The sequence below is a fragment of the Anastrepha obliqua genome, chromosome 2, assembly GCF_027943255.1.
Source record: "Anastrepha obliqua isolate idAnaObli1 chromosome 2, idAnaObli1_1.0, whole genome shotgun sequence".
Taxonomy (NCBI): Eukaryota; Metazoa; Arthropoda; class Insecta; order Diptera; family Tephritidae; genus Anastrepha; species Anastrepha obliqua.
In genome coordinates, this window is record NC_072893.1 from 99,278,920 (window position 1) to 99,296,707 (window position 17,788).

General features: G+C 38.2%; 1 protein-coding gene across 5 annotated transcripts in view; it reads right to left on the minus strand.

Moving 5' to 3' along the window:
• The window catches only part of LOC129237796 (uncharacterized), a 47,422-nt gene that overhangs the window by 22,245 nt on the left and 7,389 nt on the right, over nt 1-17,788 (minus strand). For 3 of the 5 annotated variants that reach the window (XM_054872733.1, XM_054872734.1, XM_054872732.1), the window contains exons 2-3: nt 2,774-2,953; nt 2,624-2,706 (exon numbers count right to left, since the gene is read on the minus strand). In XM_054872733.1, coding sequence (XP_054728708.1) covers nt 2,624-2,706; nt 2,774-2,940 — 250 coding nt within the window. In that variant the 5' untranslated portion in view covers nt 2,941-2,953. Of the gene's footprint in view, nt 1-2,623; nt 2,707-2,773; nt 2,954-3,668; nt 3,707-5,218; nt 5,303-17,788 lie in introns of those variants that run through there. The other 2 variants (XM_054872730.1, XM_054872731.1) reach the window with 2 other exon arrangements.

Genomic DNA, 17,788 nt, shown 5'->3' on the forward strand with positions numbered 1-17,788 from the left:
AAAAATCTTCCGCAAAATCTCTCTCTAACACTCCAACGGGCGCCTCATCGGATACTGTCATCGTCCAAGCTCCACATTGTTACCTACGGAGGTAGAAGTGAATGATGAGCTGTTCGCGGAGACGGAAGATTTGTTCACAAAAGCTTGTCTTCGCCTAGACCGAATGCGTCCTCACCTGATAACCGAGCATGTTACGCGAGGTACATAGTTTCTACAAATCAATGCACATGAGATTTGAAGCCGATTTAGAACCCATTTGAATACCAGAATTTGATGGTCAACTTTCAAATCGACTGGTATTCAAGGACATATAAGAGGGGCTTATGCATAAACATGCAACTTGGTAATTTGCTCCAATATGTAAAGGACTAAAGGGTTCCCATGATCGGCGGACTAGGCAGTTATGAAGAAGTATGGTCAAAGCTTAAACACCATTGTGATAACGCTATGTTACTTTTGCAAATTCACATACAGCGCATATTGGACTTGCCTAGCAATCCAGCTGACACATACGAGATGTTGCGTGCCAGTTCATGAGTGAGATGATATCATTGTCCCGGTTGTACTGCCAAACTTGCCGGATGCTGCCAAAAACGATTTTGACATGAGACCGACATTACAAATCATGAGGACTTACTGGTGATTTTAGAATAATATTCCGATCAGAACCAATGCTCGTATGTTGCAGCAACGCCTCGTCGAACTCCCCAACGTCTAGCGAAGGTTCATCTGGGCCCACCAATAATATTAACTTGCTCGTCTTGTCAACAAACGCATTAATTAAACAAATATCAACATTTCCGCAATTTACCAGTACTTGACCGTTGGGCGACAGTAAAACGGTTAGGTCTATACTTTAATTGCTTGCAATGAGGGCACGGGTCTACTTTGCCGCGGTGGAAATAAGGGAACAACAATTTCAACTGCTCTTACTTCATCGGCAGAACTGTCACCAACCGCTTCAACGAAAATGATAACTCCAGCCAATGCAATCAAACATTGAAGTCAATGACTAACCGACAAAGTGCAGTCATTCCTCATCCATGCTGATCACATCGTATTGTTCGCTACAGCCAAAGTACGGATAATTGACCACCATGACAATAAACATCATTTCCGAGCACTGTGTGATATTGGATATTAGGTTAGTATTATAACTGAATCAATGGTTAATAAACTAAATTTTAGTAGAATTTTAGATGCTGTGAGGTGCAGGCGAAGTTTCGCGTAGTGTTCAACTTCTCAGACAAATCTAGCAACGGATATCCCTGAACGATACACACTTTGCCGGTTCTCAACTCCACGACAACCTAGTTGACATTTTACACTGGTTTCGGCAATTTGCAGTGGCGATCTCTGGAGGGAGTATTTTGACGATTCCCTTCGTACCTATAAACTGAGCACAGTGACTTTTGGAATGGTTTGTAATCTATCATATAATGCTGTTCGTGCATTGCAGCAGTGCGCGATTGATTATTACGAAACAATTACTAACGCTAGCCGGGCAGCAGCGGTACTAGATAACTACTTGGATAGTGTAGACGATGCATATGAAGCAGTGATTCGATGTCGCGACGTGTATGTTTAGATGAAAAGCAAATTCGTGGTATATAAGTGGAATTCCAATAGCGCAGAAGTTTTGAAGGCTCTTAATGCCGTCGCGATATCTGCCCCAGACATGTATTGGAGTGTGTGCCACACTAAGGTCTATGGACCACAGTGGGACTTAATAAGTGACGAACCACCCTATAAGGTGCGAGTAAACTGAGAACAGGTAACGTTTATCTCAATATCTCACCAAAGTCGCACGGTTATAAAATCCGATTGGTATATTAGCTCCAATTGTGGTTTCCGTGAAAATATTTATACAAGAACTGATGGAAGCGAATATATGTTGGAACTACTAGCTGATTTGAGAGAATGGTGGGGAACATTTCGTAAAGGATTAGTCTAAAAAGGTCGGATTCGTGCCTCACGTTGGCTTGGAATGCAAGGTACTATCACGTAACGCTACATGGTTTTTGCGATGCAAGCAGCAAAGCTTACGCTGCTGTGATTCACATGCGAAGTGAAACCCCGGACGGGCGGCTTCGTATCGCCCCGATCGCATTTAAAACTAAGATCGCACCAGTAAGGGTTTTTACCATACCACGATTAGAAATGAAGCAAGCCCATCTTCTGGTCACTACTTTAGTAAATATTCGTACGTACCTACAGTGAGATAATGCGCAATATCCTTTGGAGCGACCCAGATGTCGTCATTTACTGGATACAAAAGCCGCTATCAGCTCTAAGGCCATTTTTTTTTACGCCGCAACTTAATAATCCGAGTATGTTTTTGTGCGGTAGATCAATCGTTTTCCCCAAACGTCTGAAGTAACAGACGAAAAAGAATTCGCAGAAATCCCCTTGGAAATCAGAAAATCATGTCCACGGAAACTAATGTATCGACCAGATTCATGTTAAGACTAATTATAATTCATGAGTCGACAAAAATAAAAATTCAGCGAATTTGTTCTTGTCGTTTGCATTGTAAAATTTGTCACAGAATTTATGGCAAGACTCTAAATTGCATATGTATATTAAAAAAAAAATGTTTTTGTTTCTACTTGATACCAAATACCTCTTATCATATTGACTATTTCATCCGCTTCTCTGGACAAATCACCGCCAGGTCTAAAAGGGTTATCCCAACCAGAATCAGTACTAAAAAGCAAATAAAAATGGCCGAAATTAAGTGTTTGATTATTTTTTGTTTAATAGTTATGAGTACCTTTGCTGCCTATTATAGTTTGGTATTGTTGTCACAGTTGCCATTGCGTCGTTTACGTTAAAAACGTAACTATTCAGTATGTTGCTATTATCCTCAAATTTGAAAACTTGTAGTGGAGAATTGATTCGCTCTAATATATTGCTTTGATAAATTGTGACACGTACCATAGAACGTTCCAATCTGTAAAAATATATACGGATACATTTATTATTATAAATTGTTATATATCAGGCTCCGTCATAATTTAAAAAAAAAAATAGCTAAAAAATGTGTAGGCCATTGAATCGCGGTAATCCGAGAAACGCTATGAAAGACGATGTCGATTTATCGAATTTGTCGGTACGACATACAATATATATGAACTTATAAATTGAATAAGATTTTCGTATTGTTTCTATTGCGAATTAATTTATTTCTCTTACAATTCACACAAAAAATGTTTGCAACTCTTAAATGAAACTAAAAGTACGTTCACATATGAATTAATTACCAATAAGTCCCTAAAATTAATATACTCGTTCACATATGGCAGATTAACTGCAACATTGACAATCAGATGTCAATACTGTTGTGAAAGCTTTTTCTTCATAGAAATTATATTGGTGGAATATTTCGGTGTTTCTGGTTTGTTCAATTACTATTTGAAGAAGAAACAAGGAGAAGGAAAGGCTAATTTACTTGTGCAATTGGCTTCTAATAATAAACAGTTGGAGGAAATCCGTAAACGACGTTTACTGAAGTTTCAAAAAATTATGGCAGGCATTCGAAATCCGATATTACATTTTATAATAAATAATAATAGGACACACATTTATTATACACGCTGTTTTTCTGTTATATGAATGCAGGATTAATAATATTTAACAAGAATTGTATTAGAATTATGTCTACAAACCTGTTTTCTTTGCCGGCATTCATTTTATTTAGTTTTTACTTTGCGGTTTTTCTTTACACTCGTAAAAATAATGATCTATTACACAGGAAACACAGAGTTGTATCAAAAAGTATGGTTATTATCTGGGATTATTTTATAATCTCAGATTTTGGGAGAGAAATTTTGTATGGTAAATCTCGCTTTTTAATTACGGATTGGGAGTTAATCACGAAAAAGTCGATCCCCTACTTTTATGTGAACGTATTATAATATAAGTAACTATTTGAAACTAAGTATCATAATTCTTATTACGCACAAAAAGTTTTACAGAAACTTTTAAGCATTTTTTTGGTTTGCACACACATTTTGGTTAGAAAGTAGACATAGTGTAAAGATGTTATTCACGAGTCTAAAAAAGTGCCAATGATCTCCTGGAATCAATAAAGAAATTCAACGAACGCAAGATGCAATACAAATAATACAAAAGCATGTCAAGCAATCATAATTGAAGTGAAAAAATTAAGTTGATAGCTGATATTGAGAAAAGGGAGAGCCAAGATTATGCGAAGCTATGGCGTGAAGTGAAATGTTAGTCAACAATATGAAGAAATAAAATAATCAACCTCGGTGGAAATACAAATTAAACAAAGTGCCAAAGGCACGAGAACAAAAAAACCAATTATCATACAAAGCGAAAACGATTCGGAGCTAAAAAACGTGATTGCGAATTAAATTACCGACCGCTACGGAATTAAGGTGGTTAATGTGGCCAAGCCAAGAGGGTGTATACAATGTGTTTTAAACACGAAATTGAGCTTCTCATTGAGATGGTAAAAAATGATTTTTTTTTTAAATGCACACCTAAATTCGTAAAATTGTTCATGTGAAAAAAGAAAAGGAATTATACTACATATAATGTGCTAATGAAGCCAGATGTGGATTCTTTACAGTCATACGTATGTAAGAAAAAGAAAACATTGGGTGGAAGAAATGTCGCATTAATTAATTAGATACAAAACCTGAGGTCAAAATGACGACTCACCCAGTAAACGAAGTCATGAAAGCAAGACAAGCAATGACTTCACTGAGAAAACGAGATATATTGGTTTGAAATTAGGAGCATGACATACTTATAATACAATGTTTTACATATTTATATATTTACTTATTTTTAATTCTTTTATAAAAATATATTTCACACTACAACTCAATTATTCAAAGATTCAAACTTTGTACGAAATTTAAATAACTACACATTTTCGTAAAATTTTTAACTTTTTAGTCATGCTTACTAATAGACACAGATTATAGTTGTACTTGTTTATACTTAGTAAACAACTTGCCCAAAAAATGTAGGCAATCATATATTTAAGCTAAGAAGAAAACTATAGAAATAATGTCGACTTGGAATAAAGTGCTACCTTCGTAACCACCACTGTATATTCAATATGATTATTAAATTTTAATTCGTTACTAATTATTTTTTTTCTTTGTTATTTTAAATGTTCCGGTAATATTAATTTCTAGCGATTTTGTTTTTTTCGTCCAATTTATGTTTGTTCATTTTTAACCTTTTTTTGACGTGTTCCATATCAGCTAACATTTTATTTTTGGTCATCATTATGAGTTGTATTTTATTTTCGGTCTTCACTGATTATCGAAAGTCGAAGATCAAATTTTAAATTCATAGTAATGCATTCTGTAGAAATTTTTTTTTAACCTTTTTAGAACTTTTTTATTAACTATTATTTAATTGGCGGGATGAAAATCCACACAACTCCAGTGCATCCCACCGTCTACGAGATCACTATTTGAGTTTATATAGACCGACTAAACAGTGTATTTCGACATGGAACTGTACTGGTCTGTACCGTTACTACGGTAGCTCCTTATTTTTATTTCTGGTGTTATATTTTGAATTGAATTAAATTATTTTTATTTGAAATCGCTGGTTTGACTTTTTTCTTCGTGTATTTCGTTTTCATTTATTAATTTTTTTCCTTTGATTTTTCAAGTGTTTTTATCTTGTATGAACTCGGTTTGGAAATTAATTAATTTCGACAAACATTTTCTTTTATTATTATTCTTTAATAATGCGTTCTTGACTTTGAAATCATTTTAATATGAAACTTTTCTTATAATAGAGAATTTTTTTAAATCATTTCAGTTTCTTTACATACTTATAATACTTATTTATAATATATATATATATATATTTAAATAGCCACATCTAACAATTACGATAGTTATTAAACGCACCTCTGCTTAGCAGAAGGTAATCAGTCTTCAGTTGAATAATGTGAGAAAGAATTGACATTCTATAAAATACACAAATTTTGTTGTCATTAGTTTGTGACTTTTATAATCTCCTCTGAGATTATAGAGAGACGTTTAATTGGATAAAAACGTAACAATATATCCATTTAAGTAAATACTAAAATACAAAAATTTATGATGATGGCAACGGAGGAAATATTGAAGCTCAAAGGTCAAATTCACGCATATTAAAAATGTGAATATTTAGAAAACTCCAATGAAAATACCTTTATTCTACTTCAGCTTAAGTTTTTGAGAAAATACAGTTTTAATGAAAAAATTAGATAAAAGTTACACAAAACGGCATTTTTTTTTTTTAAATTACACAAGGAAATGTAATTAATTCTGCTTTTTTCAATGAACATTTAATGCCATTAACTAGCTTCTTATTTAAAATTACCATGTACATCACTATATTTTTAATGGCAAATGTACAAATGTTATGAGAAAATAACATAACAACCATTTGTCTACTTATATATACAGTGTGCCACTTAAGTCACCGTACTCTTGTTATATTTGTACAAATCACCCTGTACTTGGCCAAATTTTTGTTTATTTTAAAAAACTTTGATGCAGTCTAACAAAACAATATATTTTCTTTTAAATAATGAAATAAAAATAATAAGATTTCAAACTTAATGTAAGATTATTAATTAAAACCAAAAGGAACTTCAGTATCTGCGTCAACAAAAGTCTACGTACTCTTACAAACTAATATAAACTTATTATACATTACAACTTTTAACTTAGTAAAGGGTGTTTTTTTAGAGGTTAGGTTTTCAAGTTGGCACTACTTTTTTCGTAGATGGTCTTTTTGACAGCTGTCACTTGATTTATGCTCAGTTTGGTTTGCCATTTCATAATGAATAGACTTACACCTGAACAACGTTTGCAAATCGTGCAAATTTGGGCCCAAAACGAGATGGCCACCGATCCCGATTTTCACAAGAAAATTTTGTTCAGCGATGAAGCTCACTTTTGGTTGAATGGGTATGTCAATAAGCAAAATTGTCGCATTTGGTGTGAACATAATCCACAAGCCATTGCTGAGACGCCGTTACATCCTCAAAAAGTCACTGTTTGGTGTGCTCTATGGGCAGAGGGAATCATTGGTCCATATTTCTTTAAAAATGAAGCCGGCCATAATGTTACAGTCAATGGAGAGCGCTATAGAGCCATGAATAATGACTTTTTCGTGCCTGAATTGGACGATGTTGATGTGGACGACCTTTGGTTCCAACAAGACGGCGCTACATGGTTCCAACAGGCCAACGCAACAATCGATTTATTAAAGGAAACTTTTGGTGAGCGCATTATCTCGCGCCGTGGACCTGTGGCGTGGCCTCCAAGATCGTGCGATATAACACCGCTGGACAATTTCTTGTGGGGCTATGTGAAGTCGCTTGTCTACGCAGATAAGCCCGAGACGATTGACGTCTTGGAAGAGAATATTCGGCGCGTTATTGCTGACATACGGCCCCAATTGCTGCAAAAAGTGGTCGAAAATTGGGACTCTCGGCTGGAATTTATTCGAGCCAGCCGCGGCGGCCACTTGCCCGAAATCATTTTTAAAACATAATGGCAAACCCTTATCTTTACAATAACCTAACCTCTAAAAAAACACCCTTTATCATGTGGGATAACCCTTGATCTTAATCACCTCTCTGAGACGATTTGGCATTGACATCACCAGTTTTTCAATGTAATTCGAATCCATTGCTCACCACTCTTGGTACAATACCTCTCGCAGGAGGTTTTTATTGCTTACGTGGTGCTTTCTTATTTTTTTTTCAGCATATTCTACACGTGTTCAATCGGATTGATATTCGGGATCTGTTGTGGCGTCTCCAAAAGGTGTGGAGTGTTGTACGCGAGGTACAGCCTTGTGTTCATTGCTTTGTGTTTATGGTCGGTGTCTTGCTGAAAATAGAAATCGGAAACTATTTCCAATTTCTCGGCGCTGCTCTTCATCTTTTTTTTTCAAAATATTAATATACACGTACAGGTCCATCGCTCCGTCGATAAATTCCAAATTTCCTACTCCTGATGCAGCTATGCAGCCCCAAATCATAATAATAATTCCGTTTTTTACGGTTTTTATGGTATTTTTTGTATTTAGTGTATGTGTCTCATCTGAGAAGATGACCTTCCGCCAGAAGTTAATTGATTTGTCCACATACGCTTTGGTAAACTCTGAGTGCTTCCTCCTATTATTTAAATTTACGTGCGAGGAGTGAAGGACCTAAAGTTATATGTTTTTATCGCTCTACGGGCTGTTTCTGGGTGCACCTCCTTGGCAATGTTGCGTCCTAGCTCTGACGAAATCTGCACTGCGCTACAAAACGCATCCTTGTCCATCAGATGCCTTATTGTGCGCCTATCACAATAGGTAAATGCAGGTGGCCGGCCGGATCTTTTCTTATTTTTAATGCCCCCTTCGTATTTAAATCCCCAATGACAGTCTGAATAGACCCATAATCTTAACTATTTCTGCATAAGATTTTTGCTCCTTTGTGTGGAAATGCTGGATCTTTCCACGATCATCGAGTGATAACTCTTTTCGAGGCATTTTGTCTATAAAAATCGAATATTTTGTCCAGCTCAAGTAAAACACGCCAACTATAATGAATTTACTCATTACTGCAGACATTTTTCAAAAATCCCCGTTATTTCTAAGAAGAACGCTGCGGTCAGACAGCGCAAGAAATTAAGAGTACGTAGACTTTTGTTGACGCCAATATTTGAGTATGTGTAGTATACATTTGTTGCAATAATATGAGACTAAAATTAAAAGTAATTGTTTTTCCTTTGTACCTTAGAAGAAAATATATTGCTTTATTAGCCTATATCAAAGTTTTTTTAACCAAATTTAACCAAAATTTGGCCAAGTTGCAGGGTGATTTGTGCAAATATAACAAGAGTACGGTGATTTAAGTGGCAGACTGTAGATATATATAATTGGCGCGTACACCCCTTTTGTGCGTTTGGCCGAGCTCCTCCTCCTATTTGTGACGTGCGTCTTGATGTTGTTACACAAAATGGAGGGACCTACAGCTTCAAGCCGATTCCGAATGGCAGATATTTTTTATGAGGAGCTTTTTCATGGCAGAAATACACTCAGAGGTTTGCCATTGCCTGCCGAGGGGCGACCACTATTAGAAAAAACTTTTTCTTCATTTTAGTGTTTCACAGAGATTCGAACCTACGTTCTCTCCGCTTCCGAATGGTAGTCATGCACCAAGCCATTCGGCTACGGCGGCCGCCTAAGTCATGAAAAATGACAAATCACCATTTAACCACTTTGCTTTCCAATGGACTACGCAAGAAGCCCTTTACTTACTTACTTACTGCTGTCCTGATTTCCTCGTGGATCAGTCACGATATTTAAGGCAATTGGCCGGTTCTAAACTATGCTGCGTCTGTCTGGTCACCTGGCACTAGTGACACGCAGTGGATAAAGCTACATACATGTCAAAATACTGTCATTCGGAGAGCGACCGGTTGCCTCCTGATGTCCCCTATTCAACACCTTCACAATGAGGCATAAATGTAATGGAGCACAATAAACTGCTCCGCAAGCAGTTCGTGCTGGGGTGCTACCGTAGGTTTCACCCTTGCAGACACCTGCTTGAGCCACAGCCGCCTCCTATGCACGTCAGGAGAAACCTTTTAAACTATGCCAAGACAAAACTGACAGAAATCTACTGGACCAGACAGTATTTAGACATTCAATAAACGACATTCACCGGGAGACCGTCACCACCTGCTTAAGCTCCCGTCCTGTGAATGCCGTAATCGGAGACCAAACACCACCTATTGCAGATGAAGAGCTCCAGCTTCCCCGTGAGACACGTGTAACACTGGCACAATTACGGTCTGGATACTGTAGCAGGTTATACTCCTACTTATCCAGAATTGACTCCGACATACCAAACATATGTCCGGCATGTGAAGATACTCCGCACAACACTAACCACCTCTTCACCTTAAACCTACTCATCTAACACCCCTCTCCCTCTGGACCCAACCAGTCGAAACAGCTTGTTTCCTGGGCCTACCATTAGATGAGCCAGACGAAAACGATCGGTGATATACACTCACGGGGCTTCTATTACTGTTAAAACAACAACAACGTTCACATATTAGTAGAAGATCTACTTTTTCGTGTTGAACTCCCAATCCGTAATTAAAAAGCGGTATTTACCATACAAATAATCTGAGAATATAAAATAATCTTAGATAATAACCATACTTTTTGACATACCACTCTGTGTTTCCTGTGTAACAGATCATTATTTTTACGAGTGTGAAGAAAAACCGCAAAGTTAAAACTAAATAAAATGGATGTCGGCAAAGAAAACAGGTTTGTAGGCATAGGCATATTATTACCTATTCATTCATATAACAGGCAAAACGCGTTTGTCCATAAACATGTGTCCTCTTTTTACTTATTACAAAATGTAATATCGAATGCGTATTGCCCCATAATTTTTTAAAGAATCAGTAAACGTCGGTTACGGATTTCCTCTAACTGTTTATTATTAGCAGCCAATTGCACAATTAAATTAGCTATTCCTTCCGCTTGTCTTTTCTTCATATCGTTTATAATAATTAAACAAACCAAAAACACCGAAATATTCCACCAAAATAATTTTTATGAAGAAAACCCTTTCACAGCTGTCAATACTGCTGATTGTCAATTTTGCAGTCAATCTGCCATATGTGAACGGGTAGGTTAATTTTGTAGATTTATCGGTAATAAATGCGTACGTTAACGTATTTTAACAGTAATTTTGGAATTAGTAATATAATATTTTCCTTTCTACAATTTTTTGAAGCAGTTTGGTAGAAAAGCATAGGTGGTGCATTGGTGCAATCGATTGTATGGTACATGCGTGGCAATTCTTGTTAAACCCTCCAACAATCCCGTACGTTCTTCGAATATGTTTATGAACAGAAAAGGGTTTAACAGTATTAATTTAGAAAATGTAAGAAATATTTGGAATCGATATATAATAAAAAATGGAATAAATAATTATGAATTTATTTTCTCTATATCAACTAATTCGGCGCCAATAACACCAGCAACAACAAAATACACGCAAGTAAATACACATTCATACACATTGAACGAAGAAAAACAACCAGGACAGGAAAAAACCAAGAACGATCACGTTCTCACGACAAGCAATCACCTTCAAAAAAACCTGAACCCAACACTACACAAACAACCCTTCAAAAATACTGTCTTAGTGCACCAACTTCAACGAACAAGTTCGAACTTTTAGCTGAAGAAAACGACAGTGGGCTAGAAACAAATTCCTATAACCAAAACAAAAATACAGACGAGACTTCAACAACAAAAGAAACGGTGAAAATTTCGAAACCGCCGCCAATCTATGTAGAAGTCGTCGAACAAATAAAAGCTCTCAACTCTGCCCTCATCCAAGCAATTGGTAAGAATTACATTCTTAAAACTTTACGAAATAATGAAGTAAGAATACAAACAAAGGAGTTGATACACTACACAACTGTAACTAAAATGTTAAAAGAAAAACAAACTAAATTTTACACATTTAAGTTAAAAGAAGAAAGGAGCTTGAAGGTAGTGTTAAGAAACTTGCACCCATTTTCAGACCCTGAAGAAATTAAAATTGCACTTAGTGATCTTGGGCATGATATACATGTGCGTATACGTATGCGTTAAATGTGCTGGTAAAAACAAAACACTTGATTGCACTGTGACAACAACAGAGGGACAAGTTAAGTGTACTCTGTGCTCAGGCAATCACACTGCCAATTACAAAGGACGCGAAATCTATAAGGCCCTCAAAATACAACGTTTCCCAGCTCTACGCCATAAAAGAAATAATGCCCACGATCCTGCTACGCCAACCCCGAGTAGGGCTTTAGAGCTACCTGTAAAAACTCCCATTAACAACAACCAAAACGATGGAAAGGAAGAAATAAAGGATATGCTAAAGCAGTTAATTCAACAAACTTCAAACATTGCTTCAAAATTTCGCGATACACATTAATAAATACAAACCACCCAGAGGGCAGAGGGCATGCTGGAACAGCAATAATAATTAAAAATACAATAAAATTCACAGAGGTGGGGCACTTCAAAAAAGATTTTATCCAATCTACAAATATTCAAATTAGTGATGGAAAGTGTATTCACAATATCTGCACTTTTCAGCCCACCTAAACACAAAATCTCTGCAGAACAATGATTACAAATTTTTAATAGTCTCGGTGATAGATTCATATGTGCCGGAGACTGTAACGCAAAGCATACAATTTGGGGTTCAAAAATTACAAATAAAAAAGGGAAGAATCTCTTACAAGCAATCCAATCTATAAGGGGAAAGCACATAAGTATGGAAGAACCAACATATTGGCCCACTGACAGAAATAAAACACCTGACTTACTCGATTTTTGCGTCGTAAAAAATTTGACTGTCATCTTTTCGAAATAAAAAGCCTGTACGACCTTTCATCTGACCACTTACCAATCCTACTAACGTACGGAGAAAAAGTTAGTAGGGCAGGAAAACCTAATAAACTAACAAATGGAAAAACTGACTGGAAATCATTTCGTGATTATATAGATTTAAATCTACAATTACAAATTGCTTTAACATTAATGACATCATACAAGAAGCAGCTCATAACTACTCAATCTGGAAAGCAACCAAACAGCTTCTAAGCAAAACAATTCACCAATCGCCTATAAGGAAGGAAAACGGAAACTGGGCAAGAACGGATGAAGAAAAGGCAGCAACACCAGCAGACTATTACGCAGAAATATTTTCAAGCCCTACAACTCCTAATACATTCCCGTTTGCATCAGAACGAACTTATATTCAAGATTATAAATTAAGACCGGTGACTACATGAGAAATCCAAAAAATAATAAAGACTGATATAAAACCAAAAAAATCCCCTGGATTTGACGAAATCACAGGACTTATATTAAAACAACTACCATCTCGCACAATAACCTACATATGCAACATATTTAACGCTATGGTTAAGCTTAAATATTTTCCACAGGTTTGGAAAATAGCGGAAATAATTGCTTTTCCCAAACCGGCAATAACATCATCATATAGACCAATTAGCCTACTTCCTATTATATATATATATATTATATTATATATATATAATTGGCGCGTACACCCTTTTTGGGTGTTTGGCCGAGCTCCTCCATTGCCGCTGCCTGCCGAGGACTGACCGCTATTAGAAAAAACTTTTTCTTAATTTTGGTGTTTCACAGAGATTGGAACCTACGTTCTCTCTGTGAATTGCGAATGGTAGTCACGCACCAACCCACTCGGCTACGGCGGCCGCCATATCCTTTCCATTTCTATTATGAGTAAGATATTCGAAAAGCTGCTCATTATGGGAATAAGACCAATTATTGACCAAAACAAAGTGACCATTAACTTAGATTCAGAAAAAAAAACACTCGACAATACAACAAATACATCGAGTATCACATAAAATATTAAGTGAGCTAGACGCAAAGAAGTTTGGGGCTGGCATTTATTTGGACGTAGAACAAGCTTTTGACAATGTTTGGCACTAAGGACTGATCACTAAGTTAAAACTAGTGCTTCCTAACAATATATGCAACTGGAAAGTTACATTACGGATCGGAATTACAGCAGGAATTCTACAGGATAGCGTTCTCGAGCCACTGCTTTACAATCTATACACTACTGACATACTGGTGCCCACTGACGTAAATGCAATGTTGGCTACATTCGCAGATGACACAGTTTTATTTTACGGACATACAAGCTTAGCGAAAGCTACAAAGAAGATGCAACAAATATTTAACAAAACCAAAGAATGGAATATTAAAATAAATGCTCTAAAAACGCAGCAGCTTATATACACAACAAAAAGGTACTTCATACCCAGGAACTCCTATTCTTACATCCTTATCTGCGAAATACCTAGGTATACATCTGGACAGCAAACTACTACGGAAGCATCACATTCAAAGTAAGAAGGATCAAATCAAAAATAGATTCACACAACTCTACCGGTTGCTAAACAAAAACTCAACTTTTTCCCTGTGCAATAAAGTAACTCATGACTCCAAAATATAGACTACTTCCAATATTCGTTCGCATCTCATACGTAGCCATATTTTTAGATCAAACAATAGGCAAGGAAGTTGGTTGATAGGAGACCAAGGTCATCCTCTCGAGCTCTGGTTATTATCATCAGAGAGAACGGCCGAGATTACAGTAGAAGCTGATATGGAAAACAACGAGAGGAGAGGATTGTCACATATACCGATTTATCACAATATGCCAAAGATGGTGCTAGAGCAAGTAACCAATATTTTTTTACCCTTAAAATGTATGGAAAATAAAAACAAATTTATCTGAATGAATAAATTTGCCGATTTTTCATCCATTTTGTACAAAGTTTGAAACTCTGGGTTACATGGTATTTGTTATATATGTAATAGTACGAACTATATTTCAATAAAAACTAACGAAACAACATTACCGTGAAAAACATTGTACATATTGTTACGTTAAAATCCAAATAAATCTCTAACAATAAGTCCTCTGAGTTCGATCATTGGATTATCAAATAAAAGTGACAAATTAATAGCAACACAACTTGCTTTACTTTGTTTCCAATACTTAACTGCTTTACTTTACGTGAACACCTTCACCTTAAGACAGAATTACTCTATTATTTTTCGTTCACTCGCTTACACGTTTAACTTATGACTGAATACGAGGGGTGCCTTTTATATTTCGGCATTTGGCAACCCTGGTGTTGCAATCTGGCAACTGACAGCTGTATCGCAAAGTTTTGAAATACCAGCGCTATTTGTGTTGTTTACAGTAACTTAAAAGATTCATCTCGGTCCAAAAATGGAATTAAGCTTCCTAGACTTAACAACCAGCGTCTTACACTTTCATCGGAAGTCAAGTATCTTGGTGTAATACTTGACCCCAAGCTCCACTGGAAGCTGCACATAGAAAATCGAGTAAAGAAGGCCAATATAGCCTTCTACGCCTGTAAATCTATGTTCGGCAAAAAATTGGGTCTCAAGCCACGTGTCGTACTTTGGATGTACAACTTAGTGGTTCTGCCAATTTTGACATACGGTTGCCTAGTTTGGTGGGTAGCTCTTCAGAAGGGCTACAACTTCTCTAAATTAGAGAGAGTGCAGAGAACTGCATGTGTGGGCATCACTGGTGCCTGTAGAACATGTCCCACCGCTGCGCTCAACGTTATTCTCCACTTAATTCCTGTGGATCTGCAAGTTAAATCCATTGCTGCTCAGAGTGTTATTAGACTGAAGGAGTTTGGCCTTTGGAGACAACTTCCTGTAGGACATAGCAGCATCTTGAAGCAGATCTCCCCTTCCTTCTCTGATATTCGCACCGACCTCTCCATCCGCAAACTGTGCTTTGGGGGTTGTGCTAGGGCTATCTTTCCGAGCAGGCAAGAATGGAAAGAGGGGAGAGTTGGTGCGGATATAGATGCCTCTGTTTTCACTGACAAAATGGAGTCTGGAGTGGGAGCGGGGGTCTACTCTAAATCAGCCAGCATTTCGGTCTCTTATAAACTGCCGGAGACAAGCAGCGTCTTTCAAGCAGAGGTCTTCGCGATCCTGCAGGCATGCAAAATGCTTCGGGATCGCTGTTGGGAGGGAGACATTAGTATTTTTTCCGATAGCCAAGCTGCAATCAAGGCACTGTCGTCGCCGTATTGCAGCTCTCTTCTCGTGAACTCCTGTAAGGAGGAACTTAAACGCCTCAAACGTGCAGGAAACATTCCCCTCATCTGGGTTCCTGGGCACGGGAATATAGAGGTAAATGAAATTGCCGATGAGCTTGCCAGGAAGGGGGCGGCAGAACCCGATCCAGCTGCCCTCTTCTCAGACATCGATATCCCCTTGGCCGTCGTTAAAGGGAAACTACACAACTTCTTTCTAAGAAAAGCGCAAGACAGATGGAGGTCTGTCTCATCGTGTGCCATTTCAAAAGCACTATGGCCTCAATACGATATAAACAGAACGCTTAAGGTGATGGGAACCCCCCGCCATTCAATTTCCAAACTCATTGCGCTGATCACTGGCCACTGGGTGATCGGCACTCATGCGGAGAAGCTTGGAATTCCGTACAACCCCCATTGCAGAAGCTGTGGGGATCCTGCAGAGAAAGAGACTGTGGAACACTTTCTCTGCAGATGTCCGGCTTTGGCGGCTAGGCGCTTGAGATTCCTCAGCGTGCCCTTTGGGGATGACTTGATGAAATTCTCCAGCCTAGATCCCTTTTCTCCCCTCCGCTACATCAACAGCACTGGATGGCTGTAGACGGTTTTATCTCCTCCCTTAATCCTTTCACAGGTAGTGGTCCACTTTATGGTATCAAAACGGCACGTAAGTGCTACTTGTAGTGTACCTGGGGTACTCTTGCCATCTTACCTACCTACCTACCTACCTACATGTTCTTAATAAATATCATAATTTCTATATCTGATAGCTCGCATCTTCTGGCAAGTTCTGTACGGTGCACTAGACAGGGCTCGTTTACTAAGGGTGACAACCCTAGGCGGGGAGAAACCCCCCGAGTGATTCAGGTAACGTAAAACCGGCTGCCATGGGCAAGTTCTGTCTCGCCATTTGATGCCGCCATCAAAGCGAATTCATGTTTTTGCTTTGACATTTCATTCGCCCGTTATTGTTGCCTGTTGGTTCGCGAAATTTACCGTTCGAAAAATATTTTACGAAAACTCACTTAACAACCCCTGGGGGAACCTGTTATCCCTAGAGGGTGCGTCCCCAGGTGGCGGATAGGGGAACCCCTCCCAGATATGTGTGGTAGGAGGACATCTCCCGCGAACCCCACAGGTCGAAGATGTAAACTTCGTTAAAAACTCCCACAACCCAAGGTGTGATGCGACCCATTCCTATTGGGTGGGTTTGGCAGCCGGGAGACAAAATTAGGCTGTATTCTATGGGGCGCTGCCACGGCTGACCGGTTATTTCCCCGAAATCCTCTTTGGTCACCGCACATGGCGACATGTGCAGCCCCCTGGCGTGGCAGGTGACCGTACGAAACAGAACGAAATATCGAACCGCAGTAAACCTGCATTGTCAAGGGCCAGGATTTGACTCTTTGGAGGTGGTCCGCGGATACAGGGTGATCAAATGCGATGATCAACTCTCCCTTGATTTCGTGCAAACAGTTGTTGGTAAAGTCCAGAACGACTGGGAAGGTTTGAGACTCAAACTAATTACGGCCTGCGAGAACCCTCGACGGCCGAGGGCTCGCATTTGGATACAGAACATGGAGTTCGAAGCCAAACAGCTGATTCCATACCTACAAGCTTATAACCGCAATGTTCCGATGGATGACTGAAGCATGATAAAAGTGGAGGCTCCGCAAAACTATTATTAAATGTAGTAAAGTAGGCAGGCGTAGCCCAACGGATTGGTGCGTGACTACCATTCGAAAGTGCGTGGGCTCGAATCTCCGTGCATGAAACACCAAAATAATAGAACAAGTTTTTTCTAATGCGGTCGCCCGTCGGCAGGCAATAGCAAACCTCCGAGTGTATTTCTGCCATGAAAAAGTTTCTCATAAAAAACATTTGAGTGATCCTTATTTTCTTATTTTGAACATGCTGCTACCACTCAGGTGAGCGGAGGTTTCTAGAAAGTAAGTAGGCCATTGCGCAATTTAACTTGGCCTACACTCTGTGGAAAAAAAACATTTCTGCTCACAATAAAATATCTATACGTGTTGAAATTATAAACGGCTGATTCGTGAGCC